Source organism: Strigops habroptila, chromosome 5 (assembly GCF_004027225.2).
Source record: "Strigops habroptila isolate Jane chromosome 5, bStrHab1.2.pri, whole genome shotgun sequence".
Taxonomy (NCBI): domain Eukaryota; kingdom Metazoa; phylum Chordata; class Aves; order Psittaciformes; family Psittacidae; genus Strigops; species Strigops habroptila.
This window is the reverse complement of record NC_044281.2, coordinates 69,125,416-69,148,846: the sequence shown is the minus strand read 5'-3', so window position 1 is coordinate 69,148,846 and position 23,431 is coordinate 69,125,416. Positions and strand designations below refer to the sequence as shown.

At 50.8% G+C, this 23,431-nt stretch overlaps 3 protein-coding genes across 3 annotated transcripts; all 3 read left to right on the top strand.

The window, feature by feature from the left end:
* The first annotated feature begins 4,758 nt into the window (after positions 1 to 4,758).
* CALHM3 (calcium homeostasis modulator 3) lies at positions 4,759 to 7,350 on the top strand. Its single transcript, XM_030488107.1, has 3 exons — positions 4,759 to 5,045; positions 5,676 to 5,931; positions 6,889 to 7,350. Exons 1-3 carry the CDS (start codon positions 4,759 to 4,761, stop codon positions 7,348 to 7,350), a joined length of 1,005 nt encoding a protein of 334 aa, XP_030343967.1.
* Positions 7,351 to 13,002: 5,652 nt separating this feature from the next.
* On the top strand, positions 13,003 to 15,371 carry CALHM1 (calcium homeostasis modulator 1). The gene is made up of 2 exons (XM_030488106.1): positions 13,003 to 13,551; positions 14,904 to 15,371. Exons 1-2 carry the CDS (start codon positions 13,003 to 13,005, stop codon positions 15,369 to 15,371), a joined length of 1,017 nt encoding a protein of 338 aa, XP_030343966.1.
* A 5,299-nt stretch (positions 15,372 to 20,670) lies between these two features.
* Positions 20,671 to 23,431, top strand: CALHM2 (calcium homeostasis modulator family member 2). The gene is made up of 2 exons (XM_030487964.1): positions 20,671 to 21,401; positions 21,485 to 23,431. Exons 1-2 carry the CDS (start codon positions 20,859 to 20,861, stop codon positions 21,899 to 21,901), a joined length of 960 nt encoding a protein of 319 aa, XP_030343824.1. The 5' UTR covers positions 20,671 to 20,858; the 3' UTR covers positions 21,902 to 23,431.

Here is a 23,431-nt window from a genome sequence, read left to right as displayed (position 1 = left end):
TCACTGCAGCATCAGCTCCAAGCCAAGCAGGTAAATGGCCTTGCAAGAAGATCTCTCAGTCAGAAACAGTGCGAACTGGGTCAAGGTTGGGATAATGCAGAGATCAGGGAACAGGGCTTCCATATAAGCCAAAAAGCTAAGTGCTAATGGCCAGAAAAGCAATATATAATGAGCTCTTTAGAAGAACAACACACAACTAAACCATATATTTCCTCACTGGCAGTCAGCTGCATGTTGGTGCTTTAATGAAGTTACAAGACAGAATACAGGAGTATGTAATCTCCAGAGAACATCATTAGTGAAGACAAATTACATTTCACAATGCTGCCATTATTTTTGCTAGCACCTCATTAATCATTTAATGGTCATTACTCATTATTTGCTTAGCCTGGCCTGAGTACTCAGCTGTGCAAAAATACTCGGATTCAGATGGTCCCTGCCCCAGAGCCAACAGTGCTTTAATTTGTCTCTGCTACCAGTGACCATAAGGAATTTGCATAGTGTTTGGAGGGAGGAAATATTGACTATATGTCCTTCTTCATGGGCAGCTGAAATAGAAGGTGACTTCTGCTGTGATGAAAATGCTGGAAGATTTACAGGCAGCGAGGGGTAAAATCCTCCACCAGTTTTGCGGAAAAAGAAGGCAAAAATGCTGCTCCGCTATCCTCAGATACCAGTGGGAGACTGGTCCACAAACTGTCTGAAAAAGGTAATAGAAAATAAAGCTCGGTTGCAACCTGCTGGTCAAGTATAGGCAGGCTCTCAGGGTGCCTATCTGTGTACCCGAGGGTTAGCAACAGGTCCAGCTGAACTACAGAGGAACAAAATACTCCTCTGTAGACACTGCTGCTGGTAAAGGTGATTCATTATGTTAATGGCCTTCACTTAAACACAAGATGACATATTTAATCTAAACCTTGAAAAGCATTAACCCTTGTCCTCTGAATAAACAAGGCCAGGTATAGGGGGCTTTCCAATTCACCAGCTGAGAGGTGCCAAAAGCAGAGACTGGACCACAGTCCTCCCACAGTGATCTGGGCGAATGTAGTTGCTCTCACACCACAGGGATGCAGCATTTCACTAGTGACTCACTCATCCTCCCAGCGCCAGGTCTCGGTGTCCATGTGCAACTACGCTTAACCCCGTAAAGGGAAATGTTGCTGGTACCTGCTCCTTGTGGCCATACAGTGCTCATTTTAACCAAACATCACATGGAGGTGGCATCGCCATGTGGCAATTAATGAGCCAAGAAATTAGGAAGGAAGAGACATTCAGAGCTAAATTAATTTCATAGTCATCTCCTGCAGTCTCGGAATGTGCTGGGCCAGTTCTGCACCTCGGTTTGTCCCAGGGTAACTCCACAGCCAGCAACAGAGGCACAAAAAGGAGCAGGGTGGTGACTCAGGCTTCTGTGGAGCCGGCGGGGGGAGCCCGACTGCAGCACCCACTCGGACCAGGACAGTCACCACTGCACCCTCGAGCTGGGTGTCAGAGTTGCAGATCAATTGCACCCCCTGTTTTTAACAGGGGAAAATAAGTCCTTTTGTTTCTGTGCCCTTACATCATGCAGGAGCAGCTGACCAACCTATGTAACAGTTTTCTAAAATATTTTGCCTGAGGCAGATGTCCAGACTGAAAAAAAATTCAGTCCACATAATTAAATAATTTGTCAAAGCTAAAAACAACTGCAAACAGCTCCTAATTGGATAACGCATCATCTCCCACACATGCCATGGGCCAGGAGTGCTCCCACCAGGGCCCTGCGGGCCCTTCCCTGCTTGCCAGGACAAGTGCTCATGGCGATGGCCTGTTTCCAACAGAGCAAGTTTTGGGATTGGTGAAATGTCTGCTCCTGGACACTGGCTTTCCTGGGAGAAAGAGGGTCGAGTCCCAGCACAGACAAGGGAGACGAAGTGTGACAAAGCAACTCATACCTCACTCATTGCTGGGGTTCTGGGGGGGTCAGTGAGCAAGCACTGGCACAGTCACAATGCTCCTGCCTCTGTCCTTTGGGGACCAACCCAACAGTGAGCACGGAGCCAGTGGGAAGGACTGAGGGCCTGTGTTGCTGGCTTTCTGCTCCTCCCCTAAATACATGCGTAAGGGCTTGCTCTGGATATGCACACATCCTGGCATGCATGCTGTGTGCACAGCATCAGTGCTGCTCCAACATCACAGGCTCATACACAAAACTGACCATACTGTTCTGCTGAACTTATCCTGTTTTAAATGACCAACTCAAATGTCGTTGATGAAGTCATTCTTTTCCCCAAAGCAAGAGGGAGTGATGGCTGTGCTTCACCAAAAGGACTCTAACCTGTAGGGTGAGGGCTTCCCACAACTGTACCCACCATCCTCTCCATCATCTGAAACAAAAAGCCTATGGCTGGTATTTTACTCCCATACAGGAGCGGGTAAGGGCGTCCCCTTCCCACTCCCCATGTTCTGCAGTGCTGAGGCAAAAGCAAAGAGTTGTCCAACATGGATGCCCAAAAGATGCACAGAGGAACAACAGCTTCCAGCAGGGTTTTGAAGATTTGCTGCCAAGGGGCAGCTGCCGCCTTCTGAGGATGGCTTCCCTGTCCAACAGCCCCAGTCACAGGTAGCCTTGCAGCAGGCTCCGAAGGGTGATTACACTGCTGGGGACGTGGGCAGGTCGCCTTGCTGAAGGAGAGGAGACAGATGATTTTAGTCATTGTTTCTTCTTTGTTTCACCCTAATTAGTAATCAAATGTGCTTAGTTTTGAGAATCATTTTGAACACTTGCCCATGTCTAGCGATTTACTTACCTCAAGAGCCCTTCTTCTTTCTCTCCCCAGGAAGCTCCTCATGTCTTCTGCCACAAATAAGGCAATATTCCCTTTCTTCTATGATTCAACAACTCCATGTCTCAGATCTGAATTACTGGTGACATCCCAAATCACACCCTGGGGCATCCATTATAGACCTCTGATGTCCAGTTCAGAGAACTGTATTCAGGAGAAATAAAATTCCCTTGTAGCTTGTGCTGTCGAGAGAATGCTTCTTTCTCTTTTTACCTTCTATTTTCCTGAACTGTGAGGAACTATTTAGCCTTTACTAAGTTTTTTCCGAGGAAAGCTGGAAAGGCAAAATGATTTCTGCAAAGTAATTGTTCTACAGAGAGCACACAACACTTCCTGAACCCAAGTCAGCACATAAATGCAAGCCATTAAATGAGAAACCCAATGAACATTAGAGCAATTGGAACTGAGACAGGCTGCACCCTGGCTAAAAATCACCTGCGCAGGTCAGCCAAGGGTCCTGATGACCTAATCAGCAGAATGGAGGGGTCCTGATGTCTTATAATGGCAAAATGGAAACATTAGCTGATTAGCCACAGTTTTTTATTTCTGATGGATGAACGTTAACAGTCGTTTCCACTCGCAGGTAAAGGAGAACAGAAATATTATGGTTGATGGAACTGCATTTCATTAAAGTAATTGTGCAAGTTGCTCTTTAGATTGGAGAAGGTGACAATGTGGCTCTGTGAGTCAGCGTGTGTCCCACATCCACTGTATGTGGGTCTCAGAAACCATAGGTACCACTCCCCACTGCTCCCTTTCAGTAACTAGCCCTGCAGTGGGAGCCAAGCATGGGCAGAAACCTCAGTGCTGGCAGCAAGTGTACTTCAGTGGAGATGGAGTACTCTCTTTTTTAACAAAATAGGTAAATCTAACACACAGTTTTTCTCCTTTCCTGAATGCATGTGGAAATTTGAGATGAGAAGCAATCTGAAAATGTTTTCAGATGAAAGCTGGAGAGAGGAAAATTATGTTAAATACATCAGGAAAAAATGGAGCTTCCTTGTGTAGCAATGAGCTGTATTTATCTGTAAAATAAACTTCTGAGAGGAAAAGAGGATTTGCCTCTGGGATATTTAAAATGGATAGAAGTTGTTAATCCAGCCCCTTGGGGCAAATGAGCCTGCTGCTCTGATTGCACCATGCCCTCTGACGGGAAGCAAGAGTGAGCCCCAGCGCAAGGGCTTTGGACATGGATATAGGTATGGTACAAATGTCAGAGTTCGTGTGTGCCGTGTAGCCAAGAGCAGCCTTTGCCCTAAAGTGCCATTCCAGGCTTTGAAAGCTATTGATTCTCATAGCCTTCTGACTGAAGGGTTGGTCCTTTCAGCCCATTTCCATAGGGAAAATCTGAGCTCATGGTGATGTGACATGCTGGAAGCCAGGTATATGCTACCTGCCTCCGCATTGCCCTACTCTGTGCTGGCGACCTGCTTCACCAAAAAGAAATGGAGCAGCAGCAGTAACACAGCAGAGCCTGGTTTCTCCCTTCTGATTAATCAGTCAACAGCCCTCAATCAGTGCAGAGGGCAACTCACAGTCGTCCACCAATGTCTCTCCATTGAGAGTTAGCATCTCCAGGAGGGAGGGACCCAGCACTACCGGAGGCTGTCACTGGTTGGCACATGGGACAGCCCTGAAAATGAAAAACAGCGCAGAAAAAACAGCTGCCAGAGGCTGCATCCATCTGCTCACCTAGAAAAGCTACCAACTGCCCCAGAAGATAAACACTGGGTGAGAGCTGTGTGCCAGCAGGGAAGTCCCAGCACAGGGTTTTCCCCCTGCCACGGCAGCTGTCTTCTAAGCCCATTCTCCTGCTCCATCTGACTGCGGGCTGAGCTGCATCCCCTCCCCTGTGGCAGCAGAAGAAGGGGCAAAGGAAGACAGGCTGTGCCAGGGATTTCCCAGGAGAAGCATCCCTGGCCAAAAGAACACGATGGACCGTTTCCGGATGATCTTCCAGTACTTCCAGTCGAACTCGGAGTCTGTAATGAATGGGATCTGTGGGCTGTTAACCCTGGCTAGCATAAAGATGTATACCTGCATTGAATTCAGCTGCCCCTGTCTGCCCCAGTATAACATGGCATATGGCTTGGGGATTATGTTTGTACCCCCCATCGCCCTCTTCCTCTGTGGCCTCATCCTCAACAGACAGTCCCTGGTGATGCTGGAGGAGTGGAGCCGACCGCAGGGGCGCAGAAAAAAGGACCTGGCTGCCATCAGGTGGGGTTTGCACAGGGAGTGGCATTTCTCCTTTCACCTCCCGCTTAGCTGTCTTGCCTCCATAGCTTTGATCCTCATGGTAATTAATTTTCTTTTAAGCTTAGCTCCCCGGACCTTTCCACATGAGCCTGGAGGGGCAGGGGCATGGTAAATGCAGTTCCATCACAGTCTTTTATCAATAGCCTTGCGGCTTCCCTCTCTTTAGATGAGTTTTTAACTGACTTACACTGGTGGAAGGGAGAGGAGAATCACATTCAATCTGTTACATGCAAAGTTTTACCTAGTGCACAGTTCGGCAGTGGGACAAGAAAGGCTGCAGAGATTTGTGCACGGGAGATCTAAGTATACAGCTGAGGTAAGCACAAAATAAGAGGAACATGCACTGCATTGAATGCAGGCAGCATGCAGAGCACTGCCATGCACTGCACAGATTTCACTGGGAGGCAGCACCAGCAAAGAGATCCCAGAGCAGAAGAGGCTTTGGATGGAGAAATGCTGGGAACAGTCCTAGGAGTAGACTCCCTGGTTCTGGTAGGGCTGCTTGGCATAGGGCAGCCAAATCCATCAAGGCTCTGGATGAGGAGAAAGCTACCAACATTTACACACTCACTTCTCCCTCTCCTGCCACAGGTACCTGTGCTCCTCCATCATGCAGCGAGCCATGGTGGCCCCTGCCGCCTGGATCATAGTCACCCTCCTGGATGGCAAATGCCTGATCTGTGCTTTCAGCAGCTCCATGGATCCTGAAAAGTTTGTGGACTTTGCCAGTGCCAGCCCAGTGCAGGTGCAGCAGCTGCTGGCCAAGGTGCCCTGCAAGGATGAGGAGTTCATGAGGAACAACACGTCCCGCAAGGCAGTGTCCAGGTACCTGCGCTGCTGGTCCCAGGTAGGTCACTGCTGGCTGAGCGTCCATGTCAGGGAGGTGCCCGGGACATGCATCCTCTGCTCCTGCTCTTCCTTGGTTTGCCATAGCTTCACCATGGTCAGGCTGGGAGAAAGACTAGTCTTTGCTTCTTTATGCCCCCAAATGTTGCCGCCCTCAGAGATAATCTCCAGCGTCACCCAGGTAGGGAAAAGGAAGGAAATAAAGGATGGTTTAATTAACTGAACTTTGTTTCTAGAAGAACCAGCAACCTCTAAACCCAGATAACAAAAGCAGGTTGCAAGGAATATAGATGTCTTCTAAGGCCCTGCCCAGTGTCAAAAGACCTTTCTAAGTGGTAACCTCACAGATAGGACCTGCTGTTTTAAGGACAGCATAAGGTGAGACAGACAAAAGCAGCTTGCTCAGGAACAATAGAACAGGACACAATGGAGAATGAAGCCATGTCTGGCCCCCGCGCTTGGTACAGGAGTGCCAGGTCAGGGGTGAGGACCAGTGGGAGGGCACTGAAAACAAGTACCAAAGGGAGCTGCAGGTAGTAGGAGCTGTCTTCACTCTACTGTGGGACTCTTGGGCCCTGGAGCAAGTGCAGGTGGCAGATGAAGATCTCACTGGAGATAAGTGATCACCAAAGGAGAGCACCAAAGTCCCCTTCCCCTGGGGTGCTCCCATGCTCAAAGCAAATACCTGGTGGCTCCAGGTTGACTGCAAACAGTTATCCAACTGAACTATTGAAGCATAGATAAATGTCCAATATTCACTGGGAGGAGATTACACCGACTCTCTGAGTGCAGTTCAGGGGTGCTGGACTTCAGGGACAGATCAAGGACAGGAGTCCAGATATGCCACATCTCCCTTCCAGCCACACAAATTCCCTGTCTTGGTGATACAGGCAAACAGCTCATGCCTGTCCTTGTGCCTGTCCTGCTCCTGTATCACTGCTTACTTCTTATCGCCCAGGCACTTGGATGGAGTATTTTGTTGATCCTTATCATAGCAGCTTTCCTCGCCCGGTGGCTCAGACCTTGCTTCAACCAGGCCGCCCTCCTGCAGGCACATCACTGGAGCAACTACATTGACATTGAGCAAAAGATTTTTGAGGAAACCTGCTGTGAGCACAGCCGGCTCTTTGCTCACAAATGCATCCTCCACTTCTTCGAAAGCATGCGGCAAGAGATCAAACTGCACAGCTTCAGCTTGCCTAGGGAGGGAGAGGGGGCTGAAGGAGAAGAAGATCTTCTTCGAGGCATCACAGATCAGGACCAGGTGAACAAACTCCTGAAAATGTGGTACTACGAGAAACCTCCCCTGAATGTCAGCAAGGCGACCCAGAGGCATCCCCTGGGGCGAGAGAGATCCCCTCTGCCCTGGGCCCACAGCCCTAGAACCGGGTCCCAGTTACTCCAGCACACTGATGTGTAAAGGGGTCTTTGTCCTGCAGACACTGAAGGGGCACTGACATATCTCTGCACAAAGCAAGGACCACTGGGTAGATGACAGTGGTGCTCACATCTTCCTCCAATCCCCCAACCCCAAAGGTTCTGCTCCAGGCTCCAAAATAAACTAGCTCTGAAGATCCAAAGGTCCCAGACTCAGTCACTATTAATAAAATTTCTCAACCAAGGGTTTTGTGTATCATTTTTATCATATTAAAGAGTTTTCAGCTCCTTACAGCTGTGATAAAAAGGGATTTAAAAGGATTTAACCAAGGCAGCAACACCTGTCTGCGAATACGAATCAACTGGAGTGGCAGCTTCACAGAGGTGTAAGAGCTTCTGCCCATTTCAGTGAAACCTGGTTCAGAGAGTTCACAGTGCTGACACTGAAATGGTTTAATTGGCAACTCTTTCAGTACCACGCCAATATTTGCTCAAGAAGGCAAAACCAGCTTCTATATCTTCCCATCTGCTGAGAGCTCTGGCTGCCCCCAGACCAGCTGCCAAACATTCCAGCCTCCCTCTATCAACCCATCAATATTTCCGTGCATTTTCTAAACAAAATATGGCAACACTGAAATTCAGGGAGCAGCATAAATTTAGCTAAAGATACCTCTGGATAAGTATCCCTGGATTAGGTTGGATTTGCAGAAGGAAAAGGAGATGAAGGCTTTGAGTATCATATCCAGAGACACAGGGCTGTGCTGGGGTTCAGGTGGCTGCTCTAAGCATTGGCACTGGGCCACAGGCAGGACACACTGACTCTGCTTGAGAAATCTGAACACAGATTTTAAACACTCCTCTGCTAGATCTTAGTACAAACCAATCTATCCAGAGGATCATCCTTGCATCACCTAGTTGGGGATTTCCATCCTTAGTTTCAAAACTGTTTAAATGTAACCTTATCTCTGAGCCCCTAATGCTAATTACTTTCTTATCTGCCTTCTTGCAGCTATTGTTGTAGATGGTGCCAACCAGGGTGCCAGTTTGGTATTTCTGTCCAGCATCGCTTTTTGGATGCATTAAACTCTTTACTGCAAACTAACCCCATACAGACACATCTATTCCTCCAGGCTGAGCCTCATGCTGATGCCCACTTTGTCCCTGGGAGGGAGGGGTGCAAGGTGGAGGGGCTGTGAGGAGGGGAAGTGAAGAAGAAATGTCTCCTTGGCCATGCATGGATAGATGGGGATGATGATCCCCCAGGTTAACATGTTGAGCTGCTGGGAGGTGGGTGACCTGCTTCCCAGCATGTGTCCCTGGGGTCAGGGAGGGAGGGAACGCTTGACAAAACAGGGAGGTCAAATAACTCCATGGCCTGCCCATGGGCTGCTGCACCCCTCTGCCAGCCAAGGCCTGGCCAGGAGCTCTGGGATGCAGAGGGATGGGCTGCAGAGCTTTTCTTATTTGCATAGCAAAATCAGCTCTGTATGAACCCCTGAGCTCCCTTGGACATGCTCAGGGAGGGCACAAAGCTAGATGTGGCCTCACAGTGGTCTTCTCACCAGGAGCTCTTTAGGTCCAGGGAGCTTCTGAGCTCTCTTTCAAAATCAGCATTGCACTTTGATTTTCACCTTTGATTTACTTCTATCAGACACGACATCACAAATCTCAGGCTGAGACTCGGTTCAGACTCACCACTCCACACTAGTCAAATCACCTATTTTCCTAACCAGCTCAGAGCAGAGGTCCACAGCTCTCCTTTGCATGCTGTTTTCCATGCTCTCAGGTCTTACATCATCCCAGAATGGCCGCAAAATATGAAATGCAAAAAAAGGGGAAGAGAAACAGCTTTATTATCTGTGTCTGGGGGGACAAAACCAGAGGATTTAAGAGCACTACCATAGACTTTTGCAGACCTACAAAGGCTCACATGCTGCTGGGAGGGTCAGTCTGGTCACAGAGGAGCTCCTGAACAGAGCTGTGTGTGTTCACCCCTCCCAGCCTGCCTGAGTCCCATGCTGTGTTGAAGCAGTCCCCCCTTTGAAGCCAGAGAACTCTTTCTCATTATGGAAAATGGTATCTGGCACCCCATGACAGGACAAGAGGCAACAGGCACAAACACAAAATGCAGGAAATTCCATTTAAACAGAAGAAAACACTTACTTTGAGGGTGATGGAATGGGCTGCCCAGAGAGACTGTGGCACTTCCATCCATACAGATATTTATAACCCTATTAGATGTACCCTGGGTGTGCTTTCAGCAGGGAGCATGGACCAGACACTCTCCAGACGTTCCTTCCCACCAGCTCTGCTAGGAGTGTGTACCCTCCTGTGGAAGTGGGAGCAAAGAGGCCATTAGCAGCATTCTGTCTCTCAGGGCTGGTCTGGTGCTTGACCTACAGACATACCTGACACGCTGACGGATCCTCACCTGTGAAAAAAGCCTGTGAAAAGCCTATGAAACAGCAGGGCTGACTGCAAGGACAACTTCTCCAATGTCTTCCCAAACTCTCCCGGTGGGAATTGTGACCATTTTGATGTCCCTCTTCTCTATACCCTACATTGACTGGGATACACGAAGCCCTTCTCGAATCCCTGGCTTGGCATCTGTCTTAGTGTCCAGATGCAGGACGTCATGCTGGGAGGGATTTGGGCATGTACCATCTCTCCCAGGACCTGGTTTCCAAAGCCCAAGCATGTTGGGATCATGGGAGGAAGCACCAGCCCTACCTTCTCCTGCAAATCAGTTGGAGTGAACTTTCTGTTGGCAATCTCATGAAAACAAGATCCTCCCTAATAAGACAACGTGGGAAGAAAGACACAGGCATTGGCTTTTACAGGCTCTGTTTTGAATCCCACTGGCCTGCTGTTGCCTTCCACAAGACCTGCCAATGCTGTACACCAAGCAGGCTCAGACCCCTCATTCGTGTTTAATGAAAGGCAGTTTCCCTGGAGATCAAAAAGCTCTCTGCTTTTTATGAGGTTGATTCATGCAGGCTTTGATGTGAACTGCCCATCAAAACGCCACTCACTAGGTGAACAGGGAAGCCAACCTGAGCTCTTAGTTAGCAATACAATAAGCCTCATTTATATTCAGGTAGCCAAATCTCTTCTTGTTTGATGAGATCACGGAATTAACCTTTCCACAGCAGGCAAAGCAAAGATATGCTTTGTGCTCACCTCTGTGGTGGCATCTCAGGGTGAACTTGGCATTAACAACTGAGCCCCAGGGCTGGTGTGAGACATCAGAAACTGAAACACTGACTAATGGTCAAAACACCTAGTTTGGCTTCTTACCTCTATACCTACGCACTGCAAAACCTTGGGGAAAAGCACCCACTTATGTACAGGTTGCCTTGGTGACATGCCTCACAGCCACCAATGCCTCACGGCCACCATGCTGGTGCCCAGTCAGACGTATCTTGATACTCGTGTCAACACCACAGTTGGTGCCTGGACCAGAGGGACTGAACGCCTTGCAGGCAGTCAATACTGCAACCATCTGCTTTACAGCCACTTGTAGTCCCAGTATTCCCCCATATTTTGGCCAGCTTGAGGTGGCGAACTAGTGCATCAAAGCTGTTTTGTGAACTGGGAATGGAGATGCAGGAGAGCACCAACACCACAATCCACTTTTAGGTTTAAGCTGTAGGAGCTAAGCCTGTCCCATCCATAACTGCCACATTTCATTAGTGTTTGTCTCAGTTCTGGCAGGCCGGGGAGGAGTCCGTCTGGTCAGCTCTGTGCTGGCAAATGTGCACAGGATATCTGCATCAGAAAGCCCCCAGATCTGCAGAGCTGACAGCATTGAGCTGAACTGAGACCTTGTGAGAGGGAAGAGGGATAGAAGTGATGAGAAAGCTTTGCACCCTAGTACCAATAAGTGGGACATGTCCACCACAGACCTGAGCTGGCTCTGCCCAGGTGAGCAAGAGGAGGAAGGGGAATGCAGGTATTCAGGTCTGCTTGGGTCCAGACCTCCTGGTGTTGCTACTGAATTAATAAGCCCAGGTAAAGTGGCATGGCTAAACTGTCAGCAATCCTGTGATGTACGGACCAGCCAGCCCAGCACACAGCTAGCTCAGTCCTCCCTGCACCATGCACTGGTTGCACGGGAAACACGTCCTTAGACACCTTAGCCTCAGGTCAAGGCATGTAGCCAAATCCCAGCCCCTCCTGCTAAATGGATGAGCATTGCTGGCTCAGGTAGTCCTTGCTCTGCCCTTCCTGTCAGGATCTGAGTGATCTTCAGAGGAGCGGCAGCTCTGCTGCACCCCCAGGGCACACGCTGCTGGTGTCCGCTGGCCTGATGGGCAGGAAGGGTTTTGCACAGCCCATGCCTGCAGGTGATCTGGGAAACACTGTCCCTCAGGGGATAGCAGCTGCCCTTGGCCCAAAGAGGTCACTGGCAGGATTTATGCATCCTCCTTGTATTCCCTGTTCCTGCTCCACAAATTTATCAAGGTCTTGGATTATACCCACAACAGGTGGCTGCAAGAAAATTGTTTGGCCTCTATCACCCAGTGAACTGTGTGACTGAAACCAGAATTTGCCTTTCAGAGCAAAGCGCACTCAAACCCTTCAGAAATGCTCATTGAAAGTGCAAAGAAGAAATCTCAAGGAAAAACCTCAATCTCGGAGCTCTGCAGGGCAGGGAGCATCTCCTGAGAAAGCAGATGTACCAGGGATCAGATGGCCTCAGCAGGACCTACCTGCAGAGCAGGGTGCGTCCTCTGTGCCCCTATCCCTGCAGCCCTCTCTCCTTTCTATGCCTAGTTTTCTCCAGCTCCAAAGCCAGGAAAAGCACTATGTGCCTCTAGATGTTGCCAGACTATGCGAGCCAGGGTTTGGAGGACGTTTTAGCAAGTGCTGAGGGCAGAGGGCTGTGAAAAGCAAGGAGCTACAGCTGTCATCTTCCAAGTCTGACTGAAATGTGGACATTTGCAGGGCAGAGGGGAGCCACCAACAGACTTCAGCAATACAGATACAACATCCCAGAGCACTGACAGCTTTAAAACTCCTTCCTCTGCCTTTCCTTTCCTCTTCCCTTCCCTCTGCAGAATAAAACAGAGATGCCATTTCTCGATGAAGCAGGTACAGAGGAGAGGCTGGCAGATCTGTGAGGTGCTTGCATCAGGTGCTGCTGGGGTGATGCAGATGTGGAGGGATGGGGGAAGCTCTGACATCCTGCTTTTCCGTGTGTGGCAGAGCTGCAGAGGTGGGGCATCCTGTTTGGTTCTGGGAGGAGCACCCACCTCCTGCATTTGCAAACAGGTTCACAGAGGCCAACCAGCCAACTCCCCTTTCTGCCCAGGGCACAGATTGCTCTGGGGAGAGCACAGCCATGGTAACACCTGCACCCTCCAGCCAAGGGAACCAGTGGCGGGGAGACTGCAGAAATGGGGATGTGGAGAAGAATGAAGCCAAGTTTAACAAACCAGAAACAACCCAAATCCTACAGACCCAAAGAAGAGCAGGAGGCAGCAAACTCTGAACTTCTGCAAGCATCAAAATCAGCAGAAAAAAATGTTTTTGTTTTCTGCTTTAAATATTGGGGCTGTTAGAGTGCATGAATGAATCAGTGAACTGTACAGAGGCTTGTTGATGCCCATCTTTGCGGAGGGGGGCTGAAAGAATGAAGTAAACGGAGGCCACAGCTTGGACCCCAGAAGAAGAGAAATTGCATCAAGGGAAGATGGACAAGTTTCGGATGATCTTCCAGTTCCTCCAGTCCAACCAGGAGTCCTTCATGAATGGCATCTGTGGGATCATGGCCTTCGCCAGCACCCAGATATACTCAGCCTTTGATTTCAACTGCCCCTGCCTGCCATGCTACAACCTGGCCTATGGGCTGGGCATCCTCCTGGTGCCCCCCTTCATCTTATTCCTGCTGGGCTTTGTGCTGAACAACAACATCTCCATGCTGGCGGAGGAGTGGAGGCGGCCCCGGGGCCAGCGAAGGAAGGACCCGGCTGTCCTGCGCTACATGTTCTGCTCCATGGCGCAGCGGGCCATGATCGCCCCGGTGGTCTGGGTCTCGGTGACGCTGCTGGACGGCAAGTGCATCACCTGTGCCTTCTGCACCTCGGTGCCCGTGGAGACGCTGGGCAACACCAGCCACCTCGGCCTCTCCCAAGGGGACATGAAGCGGGTCCTCGCCCGCATCCCCTGCAAGGAGATCTACGATGGACAGGAGCTCATCGCTAACGAAGTGGCTGTCAGGTACCTGCGCTGCATCTCACAGGTAAGAGGCATCATGGATGTGTCCTCGCTGGTGGTTCAGGGTCAGGCATTGCCAGCCTTAGCTTGTCCCTCAAGGGAATCTTCTTGTCGAAATCAAGCTGCAGGAGGGCAGACTGCTGATTTTGCAGGGGTACAAGGTATTCAGACTCAGCACTGGGAATTATGCCTCCAGTGGGGTGCAGAGACTGAAGCTGTAGGTCGTCCTGATAATTTGGTCCTTGCTCCTGCCTGGGAAGTCTGGGGCTGCAGGGCAGCAGTACACAGACAAGCTGTATGAAGAGATTTATTTAGAGCAAGTTCAGAAGGGGCTGACATGGATGTTACTTGGTGGCTGGTGGGCTGTCACCCTCTTCTGTAACCCAGCAGGTGCTCACGGTTGCTCTTGCTGCTTATTATAATGTGTGCAAGTGATGAGATGACAACCGTCTATGCCACTCACCTCTGCCGCTTGCATGAAAACAGCCAATATATGTTTATTAACCATCCCAGGGAACCACAAATGAAGAAATGCCATTAACTGCTTGTCTTGAGCTTAATTCCTCTCAAGCTCTCTGCTTCTGGCCACACTGGAGACTGGATGGTCTGACCTACTCTGGCCTCTCCTCTACTCCCATTTAAAAGCAGTTTCTCTCCCTGACCTCCTTAGGGCAGACAGTAATTATTATCCCCAGTTTCAGAGAAATGGAGGCACAGGGAACTTTCCGAAGACACACAAGAGATTTTCCTGGGTAGACCCCAATTACTAGCTTCTAGGAAGCACTGATATCTGCAAAACATGAGGTGCCACCTAGATATCCCCCTCCCAGGTGCTCTTTTAGAGAGACACCTTTACAATGGAGCTCACCCTCCACAGCCTGGCAGCAGCCTGAGCTAGGATGGATGGTGAACAAGACAGACCGGTCCCGGCTCTGCCCTCTTCCTGTCAGACCCCATTAACAGGGGAGCCTGTCGCTGCTGCTCATCCACAATAGATGTTACTAAGTCAAACAGCTCAGGAAAGGGGTTAGACAGCTGCATAAACGTTAGTGGCAAGCCAGAGGACACAGACTAGCATAGACCCAAGTGAGGTGCAGTCGTATTGGAGGCAGGACTGAGGGCTGGGTGCAGGATTCAGTCTGGTGTTATTTATGGTCACTGCCTCCTGATGCAGGTGCATTGAAAAAGATGTCAGCATAGATGCACTGACATGGTGCACAGGGTCTCCTCATCCAGCTTTGCAATGTAAACCCCAAACAGCCCAAAGTGGAGCCAGGCTCATTCACAGCCCTGGGGGGCTCCTGCTGGCTGCTGAGAAGTGCTGGGCATGTACCCTGCCTGCCTGTGATGGGTCTGGTTCCCCCCTCGTCTCTGCAGGCTCTGGGCTGGTGCTTTGTGCTGCTGATGACCATGCTGGCTTTCTTGGTCAGATCCCTCCGGCCCTGCTTCACTCAAGCCGCCTTCCTGAAGAGCAGGTACTGGTCTCACTACATCGACATTGAGCGGAAGCTGTTCGATGAGACGTGCACAGAGCACGCCAGGAGCTTTGCCAAGGTCTGCATCCAGCAGTTCTTCGAGGGCATGAGGACGGACCTGGCAGCTGCTCACTGCCACCTGCCCAGGAAAGCCCCTGAAAATGCAGGGGAAGACACCGAGAAACTCTTGGGCATCACCGACTGGAACACCATGAACATGGCTCTGAAGAGCTGGCACCGATGCAAGCCCCCGCTGCACCTCCACCCCCCTGCCCTCCCCAGTGGCAATGGCTGCGAAGGAGAAGGGCAGCCCCCCGTACACCCCCCTGTGCCCCGAAGGGAGATGGCTGCCTACTACAGCTGGGTGTGAGGGGGCGCAGCACTGTACAGAAGCAGAGCCACAATTCTGGGAGAGGGGCTGCAGAGAAGACGGGCAGGTGGCTGTGGGAGCCAGGCAGAGGTGAGGGACAGCACCACGGGAGGTTCAGGGGGCACCCGAAGGGCTTAGCAGTGTCAGTATGATCCCATCCGCTCTCACATCCAATCCTATACCACTGGTGTTGCAGGCAACAAGTTTTGCGCCAAGCAGGATGGCTACTCAAGGTCATGTTGGACAAGCCCCTGGGATGCTGAAGGGCACAATGTGGCAGGCAGACAGACCTCCCATGTGTCCCACACCACCAAGCACCAGGTTTGTGTTGTGGTGGTTGTCAAGGCAGACACTACCAGATCTGCAAAACTTCCTTCCTTTTACCACGTGCTCAGAGCTGGGCAGCACTGTGGGTTTACACAGTATTAAAACTCCCCTAGTGGGGAAACAAGCTGGCGGTGCCCCTTTCTCACACGTAGCTGTGAAACCCCAAAAATCTTCACATTTCCCCTCCACACACTACATCCTCATAGACACACACAGCTTCCAGGCCAAGGAAAGCTTTAAAATAAATGTGACCCAAGCAACAAGCTAATGATGGACATCCCATATTGCATTACATGTGATGGGAATGCCGTGGTTGGTGTCACAGGCAGTATTCAATGAAGAGCCCAGTATCTAGACTGGGAGAGCAGCTATCATCCAGCAGCATGAAGGGTGCCAGCCAGGCTAACCCCCTGCCACAAATCTGCTGCAGGACAATTTGTTCTTGCAATTTTACCTGGATTCCTCCCTGATACAAAGACTGATGTTAAAAACACACCTGGGTGTTTGTTTAAGGGGCCAAATAAATAATTCAGGCTTACTGTTCAAGCTCTGTGCTCAGGCACAAGGATTTATAAAAGCTGTTTACAAAAGCTGTTGGCGTTTCTTTCTTTGAATGCAATGAAAAAGACTAGGGGGGGGGGTCTGGGCCAAGCCTGGGGTGCTGAGGCAATGCAAGTTGGGTTGTTTTGCTGGTGCACAGCAGCCAGCCCTGGCTCTCGAGGGAGAAGCCAGGGATGCACCATGGAGCCTATGTAATACCAGGTGGCTGCCCATTTCCATAGAAACTGAGGATGACGGGATGCAGGCCCTCGAGGTGACTATGGAAATTGCAGCCCGGAAGAGCGTTCCCGGTGGCCCTGATTTTATAAGCAACATGCAGAAGGAAAATCCCTTTTGAGAGACAAGTTTTACCCCTGCCACATCCCTTTTGAAATGCTCATCCCCTTGAAATTCCTGCTGCTGCGTTCTTGTTCAAACCAACTTGCTGGTGACTGGCATTTGCATAAACCTTAATTATCAGTGTGTGACTCCACAGAGGCTGTGGGGAGAGGAGAACAAAGGACCAAAATGACGAGGAAATTCTCTCAGCACCTCAGCAAGCCCATAGTTAAGGGCAGGCTGAATCTGGCTGACTCTCAGGAGAAAGGAGCGTGACACAGATTTATCATTAATCTTCACACCCTAAACTTTAATTAAGGCACCTGCCCAGAAATTAATAGGCACAAAACCTGATTTACAAAGCAAAGGAGATTGAAAGATAAAGGCGGTTTCCACTCCTATTATTTGCAGTTCAGCGCTGTTAATGGCTCACTGAGAAAGGCACGCTCAGAGTCCTCACAACGGCAAGCAGGCTGGCGGGCTCCACGGCACAGCCATTAAGATACCAAAACAAATAGAATGCATTTGCAAAGAGAAGATTTTTAGACTTTTAATTTAGACTTTTAATTTAGATTTTTAGGATCAGAGCTCTGCCCCCACGCAGCATTTCAGCAGTCGCAGAGATTCCCCATAGAGCAGGCAGGTTGTGCTCTCTGTGCTGGATTTTGGGGACATTGCTCATCACGTTCAGGAGAAGACCCTTTGCTAGGGAACCTGAGACAGCCTCTGGGATTTCACCTGGTGGTCCTGGTGCTGACCCCAGTTAGCAGCAGCACCCCAAGTGCAGAGCGAGCCCCAGGGCCCCCAGCCAAGCTGGGAGATGCCAGGCACAAAGGGAGCCAGCCCCAGGCGGGCACAGAGGTGCAGGAGTGCCAAAGGGTGCACTGCACGCAAATACCTGGGAGCTGCATAAACCCACCCGGGTAACCCAGATCTGGAGCTAAGAGGGAGGACTCAGTCCAAAAACTCCTGGCTGAGCTACCAACACTGGGCTGAGCCTAGCTTTGCTCCAGGCAGAGGGAAACATGGGTGTTGCTCAAGATTTGCCTGTGCTGAAGACATCTTCTGGGGAGGGCTGAGTTTAACCCCAGGGGCACGGCGATGGGGAGGAGGCTGCAGAAGGAAGACAGAGACCTCTACCCTCTGCAACAGGCTGGGGGGGAGCTGGAGCTGAGAGACAGACAGTGGAAAGGAGGGAGCAATGCAAGGAGAAAGTGAGGCGTCCTCAGCTGCCTCGCAGGCATCGCTCCGCAGAGGAAGCAGTGAGCGGAAAAGCCAAACTGGGCAGGAATGCACCCCGCTCACCAAATCGCATGCATGGCTCCCTTGGGCAGCTCAGCCTCTCTGCTCCATCCCGGGCAGCAGGAAGTGAAACCTCTCTGCCCCATAGAGCGGGTTCCTGCTTCTCTCAAAAACCCAGCCAGACTGGCGTCTTCCCCGTTGGCTCAGCCAGTTCCCATGCGCAAAGGCAGCAGTTTCTGCTCCTTCACATGGGACCAAGGGCTTCTTCCATCTTCCCCCACCATTAGGGTGGCTTCAGGCTCCTGCGCAGCTCAGGTACCACCCTCGGTTGAGCTGGGTCCCCACTGCATTCCCTGGGGCCTGCATCCACCCCCAGACTGGGAACTCCAGCATTTCCCCTTTGCACCCCAGCAACGTGCCCCATCGGTCCCGTTCTCCAAGCAAACCCCAGGCTGTCCCAGACAGCTTTAGCACAGCTGCATCCCAGCCTGAAAAATGCCGATGTGCTTTTTCCAGTGACTCACTCTCAGCCTTTCCTTTCCTCTTTTTTTTTTTTTTTTTTTACTTTTAAAGGCACAGCCTCAGCCTTGCACCCAGCAGAAGCCAAGCGCCTGCTCTTCGCCCCACCCAAGCGCAGGGCCCGAGAACCTCCTCCCTCCTCCCAAAAGCTGACAGCCGAGGGCACATTTCAGACTGAAGAAGGAAGCTGCCAAACTCTGAAGAGTGTTTTCATCAGCTTTCACTTCGCCCATCAGCTCAGCCTCGACTGCATCCCTACTTCTGCACAGCCCCGCGTGCTGCCAGGAAACCCCCCCAGCCAGACCAAAAACCACATGAGGAGCTGAGAAGGCTCCAGAACTGGTTTCAACAACTTTTCAAGTAAGTGATTTCATTTTTTTCTTGCTTTCATGCATGTTTTGGGGAAAGACTTTAACAGAGGCTGCTAAAGAACGATCTGCTGCAAACAACTTTTCCCTTCCCCTCCTACCCACCCTTCTCTCTCCCAGGCACCATAACCACCAAGCAGAGGAAGGGTAACCCCCCCACAAAATAGCATACTCCTCTTGGCCAGATCCTCTTACTTTTGCTTTGCCAGTTGCCAGGCTCTGTCAGGAAGATCACAGGGCCTTGTTTATCAGGGCTATTTGCTGGTAACTCTAATAACAGGGTTTTGAACCCCATACACTAGAACAAGTTTGCAGGGTTAGCGTCTGGCTGCAAACGTGGTATACCACAAAGCGTGGCAGCCAGAGATGGAGGCCTGGCTCCCCGTCACATGGCTGCAGTTTTAGGCTGGTCTGTCTCCTTTGCTGAGAATATTTTGCATATGGAAAACTAGGAAGATAGAGGAAGACACTAAGGGCTGCTTGTGTTTGAACTCGGCAATATCACAGTGTGACTCTAAAGGCAGTGCCATGGGTTAGACACAGCAGGGAACCAAGTTTCTGACCCCTCTGCTGCCCCATGGAGTAAGGGGGTAAGACAAGATTTGGTGGGGCAGCAGATGAACTGAAGCACGGCAGTGATTTAAAACAAAGTGCCTGAGCAAGCCTTGTACAAGAGACCATAAGGATTAAGGTGCCTATGTCTCCTCTGCACCAATGTCTCTGCAGCCATTTCCCCACAGCTGGGGCTGGCCCAGAGAAGCGTTGCTGGGAGATCCCAGCATGCTAGCTGGGAGATGCTGGCATTGGGGCAGATTTCGAGCAGCCCTGCTCTGGGTCAGGGCTCCCCTGAGCAAGATGCTTAAGGCTTTCTGAGATTAAATCCTGTGGGGATGCAACAGAGAAGGAAAGTCAACTAAGAAATATATTAAATGCAGCTTGCAAGTGGCATGGGGGACTGGGCATCACTACAGAGAGCATGGATACACCCCCCAGTTTTTCTCTGTCTTTCAAAAAGATCAGGGTACATGCTTTCTCATTCTTGGTCCCAAGTGCCTGCAGTCCACACAGCCCAGCCCTGCCAGTGCGGTGGGCATCCCAATATAACCAGTACTGTACTAGGAGAAGGGGTTGAGGGAAACTGCACAGGCAGTGAAGTGCATCTCTGGCACTGAGGTGTGCAGGTCGAGAGGCTCAATTTCAGGCCAGCAGTTCGAGGCTGAGCCAAGACTACGGGCTATGACAGGGAGTACGGTTCTATCAACCCACTGTGGGAGAGAAGGAGATCATCCTGCCACACCTAATCCTAGCAAAAACTCCTACGTAACTGCTGATCCAGCTCTATTGGCATTTGTATCCTAGGTCATCAAGATAAGCTCTACTTTCCCAGGAAGTAACTAATTTTGCTGGTATCAGCAGCCTCTGAGCATCCCCTCACACTTGCTGGTGAAGGCTGCTCCTGCCTCATCCTCCCACGCTGCATCTCTCTGCTCCCAAACCAGCAGGGCCATCCTCCCAGACAGACCTTTACATATTACTAAATATTAACTCATCAGGTCTTTAGAGGGATGTAAAAGCCATGCACAGCACTTTCAAGGCAGTGCAGCACCAGCATGCACGTGCCGTGTGTGCCTGGGCTAGCATGAGTCAGGGCTGGGGACACATCCTAGAGCCGGTGCTCTGGTCCAGTTTTCCCAGTAACACGGCGTCCTCCTTCGTTGTAGGCTTGGGAGATCATCGAGCATCTGGCAGCAACGCTGACGATAATGGCCTCTGCGGGAGGTGACTAAAACCAAAGAGAAGACGACGAATGTGCAAATGACAGGGGCAGAAATAGCTGTCCCGTTGGTAATCTTCGCTGTAGAGATGCTTTTGGAGAGCTTAGTGGGAAACTGAAATGACTGAGGTTTCACACATTGCTTAGGCTGAATCCCTCTTCAGCCCCTTTGAAGTATCCCTGGCATCAGCAACCAGCTCCAGAGGCTGGGACAGCGGGCGGAAGGGACAGCAGTCAAGGTGTGCTCCTGGAGCAGCCCCTTGCACATCAGCCAGCCCCAGGCCATTTCCCCCTCCATCGGCGTGTCCCCTGGTGCTGGGAGGTGGGCCAGCACGGCCTCCCCCTGCAGTACACGCTTCCTCTCACCCCTAGGACGAGATGGCTGCTCTCATCGCTGAGAACTTCCGCTTCCTCTCCTTGTTCTTCAAGAGCAAAGACGTGATGATCTTCAATGGTTTGGTGGCCCTGGGCACGGTGGGGAGCGAGGAGCTCTTCTCTGTTGTTGCTTTCAACTGCCCCTGCTCCCCTGCCCGTAACTACATCTATGGGCTGGCTGCCATCGGTGTCCCGGCTCTGGCCCTCTTCCTCATTGGTGTCATCTGGAACAACCACACCTGGAATCTGGTGGCTGAGTGCCACAAGCGTGGCATCAAGAACTTCTCTGCTGCTGCCACCTTCCTCCTCTTCGGCTCCATCATGGGCCGGGCAGCCGTGGCACCTGTCACCTGGTCAGTCATCTCACTGCTGCGCGGGGAGGCTTACATCTGCGCCCTCAGCGAGTTTGTCAAGCCGTCCTCCCTGGACAAGTTCCCAGCTGACTATGGGGCTGATGTGCTGGCCAGGTTCCCCTGTAAAGATGTTCCGGCAAACCTCACCAAGTTCAGGGACGAGGTGACACGGAGGCTGAGATACGAGTCCCAGGTAGGCACGCCAGGGAGAAATCCTCATGAAGTGGGTAAGACCACCTCGCTGTGTCCTAACGCAGCCTCTCTCTTCTCTCTCAGCTCTTTGGCTGGCTGCTCATCGGCATTGTCGCGGTCCTGGTTTTCCTCACCAAGTGCCTGAAGCACTGCTGCTCACCGCTGAGCTACCGGCAGGAGGCTTACTGGGCCCAATACCGCTCCAACGAGGACAAGCTCTTCCGACGCACGGCCGAGGTCCACTCCAGGATCCTGGCAGCCAAGAACGTGAAGCACTTCTTTGGCTTCGTGGCACTGGACAAGGAGGAGAAGGAGCTGGTGCAGGAGTTCCCGGTGGAAGGTGTCCAGCCAAGCCCTCAGTGGAATGCCATCACGGGTGTCTACATCTACCGGGAGAACAAGGGCTTCCCCCTCTACAGCCGGCTCCACAAATGGGCCAAAGGGGTGGAAGGGAATGGACCAAGCCCGGAAGGCCATGAAATGCTCTTTTTGGCTTCCTAAGACGGTGTTGGCAGTGATTCCCCAGACTGCCTGGCAGACCTACCAGTATTGGTGCACAGGCTGAGGGTTTCACTGGGAATATTCCTCCCAGCAACACTTCTCTCAGCAGGTAAACAGGGATCAAGAGCCTCAAGGTAGAGACTAATAAGCAATACACTGAGCAGGGAACACCTCCCTTAGAGACAACCTCGCTGCTGCTCCCAGACAGAAGGAGAGCAAAGAGCAGATGCAGACCTTACCTCTGGCTGCCAGTGCACCAGCAGAAGCCTTGGGGAGCAAGAGGTGGGCACAACATTTCTAACCCTGACTCCTGCAGTCCCACTTGTCTCTCCCATGGCAGGGTTAGCCCCAGTCACCTCGCACACCTACTTTTGTTATTGACATTGGTATGTTCTTAGGCAGTTGTGCAGTGCCTGTTACGCAGGCAGGTCTCAAAGCAGTTTCCGGGCATTATAGTGCAGAGAAAGAGGGAAGCAGGGTGTAAATTCCTGTGGCAAGAGGGATGCAATAGCACCTGGGAAGGAATGGGTCAGTAATACAGCAGCACACCAAATAACTGGGAGACTAAGATAGCAAGAATCACCAATATTCCTGGTATTCAGAAAGACGCTCTGTAATTAACCAGTTGGAATTTGGGTATGACACCAAACTTCCTTTGTTCTTATTTAAGTGCCTGGCAATCTCTAATGAGTCCAAGTGGTCACAACCATGAGTTTATAAACCCAGAGGATGGCACCATCAACAGAACAGCTTTCAGGCGAGGTGGAGGCTGAGAGGAAGCACTACCTGCAGTGAGCCACACCACTGTCTGCAGCTCATTGCATTTCTCATCTGACCATCGGATGAGTCCTGCTTGTTTGGGTTGCAAGTTGCAGCAAGACCTCCACCAGAATTACTTTTATATATATGTATATATACACAGACACATATATATATAGTGTATACACTATGTAATTGTAGTTACGTTAGCTGTGTTAATGGAACATCTTTCTTTGAGGGAAAGGGGACAAGAAAGTTGCCAGCCAAAAGAGCGCATTACATGCACCCATCTGCAGCACTGGGACTACAGCCAGGAATGACAAGGGACATAGGAATGTGATGGGGGAAACAGCCCTCTCCCTACCCTTTTACCACTGAATTTTCTTAAACTCTACTGCCTTAAGTGGTCCCTGCAGCAGAAGGTATCTTCTGTGGACTTGGCCATATTCTGAGAAAGTAAAGTCAGAAAAGTGCAAAATCACTGCCCTCACTGTGACACTGCTGACAATAGTTTTAAGGCTGCTCTTCTGGCACTGCAATGTCCCTTTTCTCCCAAGGGTCAGCCCTACATACCCAACACTGTTTCAACAGCTGGCAGGACAATGAAGAGGGTTTTTTCCTACTTGTACTATTTCTTTATAGGTACAACTTCCTTTTACACTGTGCTGTTTACTAAAAAGCCTTAAATTGCTCAAAAAATGATTCAAACCCACAGAACTCAGAGGGGCTCACACACCAGGAGATTTTAAATAAATTACTAAATGAGAGTTA

Bases quoted from the DNA above. Each gene is read 5' to 3' on its own strand.
- CALHM3 (XM_030488107.1), top strand. From the start codon at position 4,759: ATGGACCGTTTCCGGATGATCTTCCAGTACTTCCAGTCGAACTCGGAG. The intron at 5,046-5,675 runs GTGGGGTTTGCA...CTCCTGCCACAG, and splicing joins AAGGACCTGGCTGCCATCAG to GTACCTGTGCTCCTCCATCA. The intron at 5,932-6,888 runs GTAGGTCACTGC...CTTATCGCCCAG, and splicing joins ACCTGCGCTGCTGGTCCCAG to GCACTTGGATGGAGTATTTT.
- CALHM1 (XM_030488106.1), top strand. From the start codon at position 13,003: ATGGACAAGTTTCGGATGATCTTCCAGTTCCTCCAGTCCAACCAGGAG. The intron at 13,552-14,903 runs GTAAGAGGCATC...TCGTCTCTGCAG, and splicing joins ACCTGCGCTGCATCTCACAG to GCTCTGGGCTGGTGCTTTGT.
- CALHM2 (XM_030487964.1), top strand. From the start codon at position 20,859: ATGGCTGCTCTCATCGCTGAGAACTTCCGCTTCCTCTCCTTGTTCTTC. The intron at 21,402-21,484 runs GTAGGCACGCCA...CTTCTCTCTCAG, and splicing joins GGCTGAGATACGAGTCCCAG to CTCTTTGGCTGGCTGCTCAT.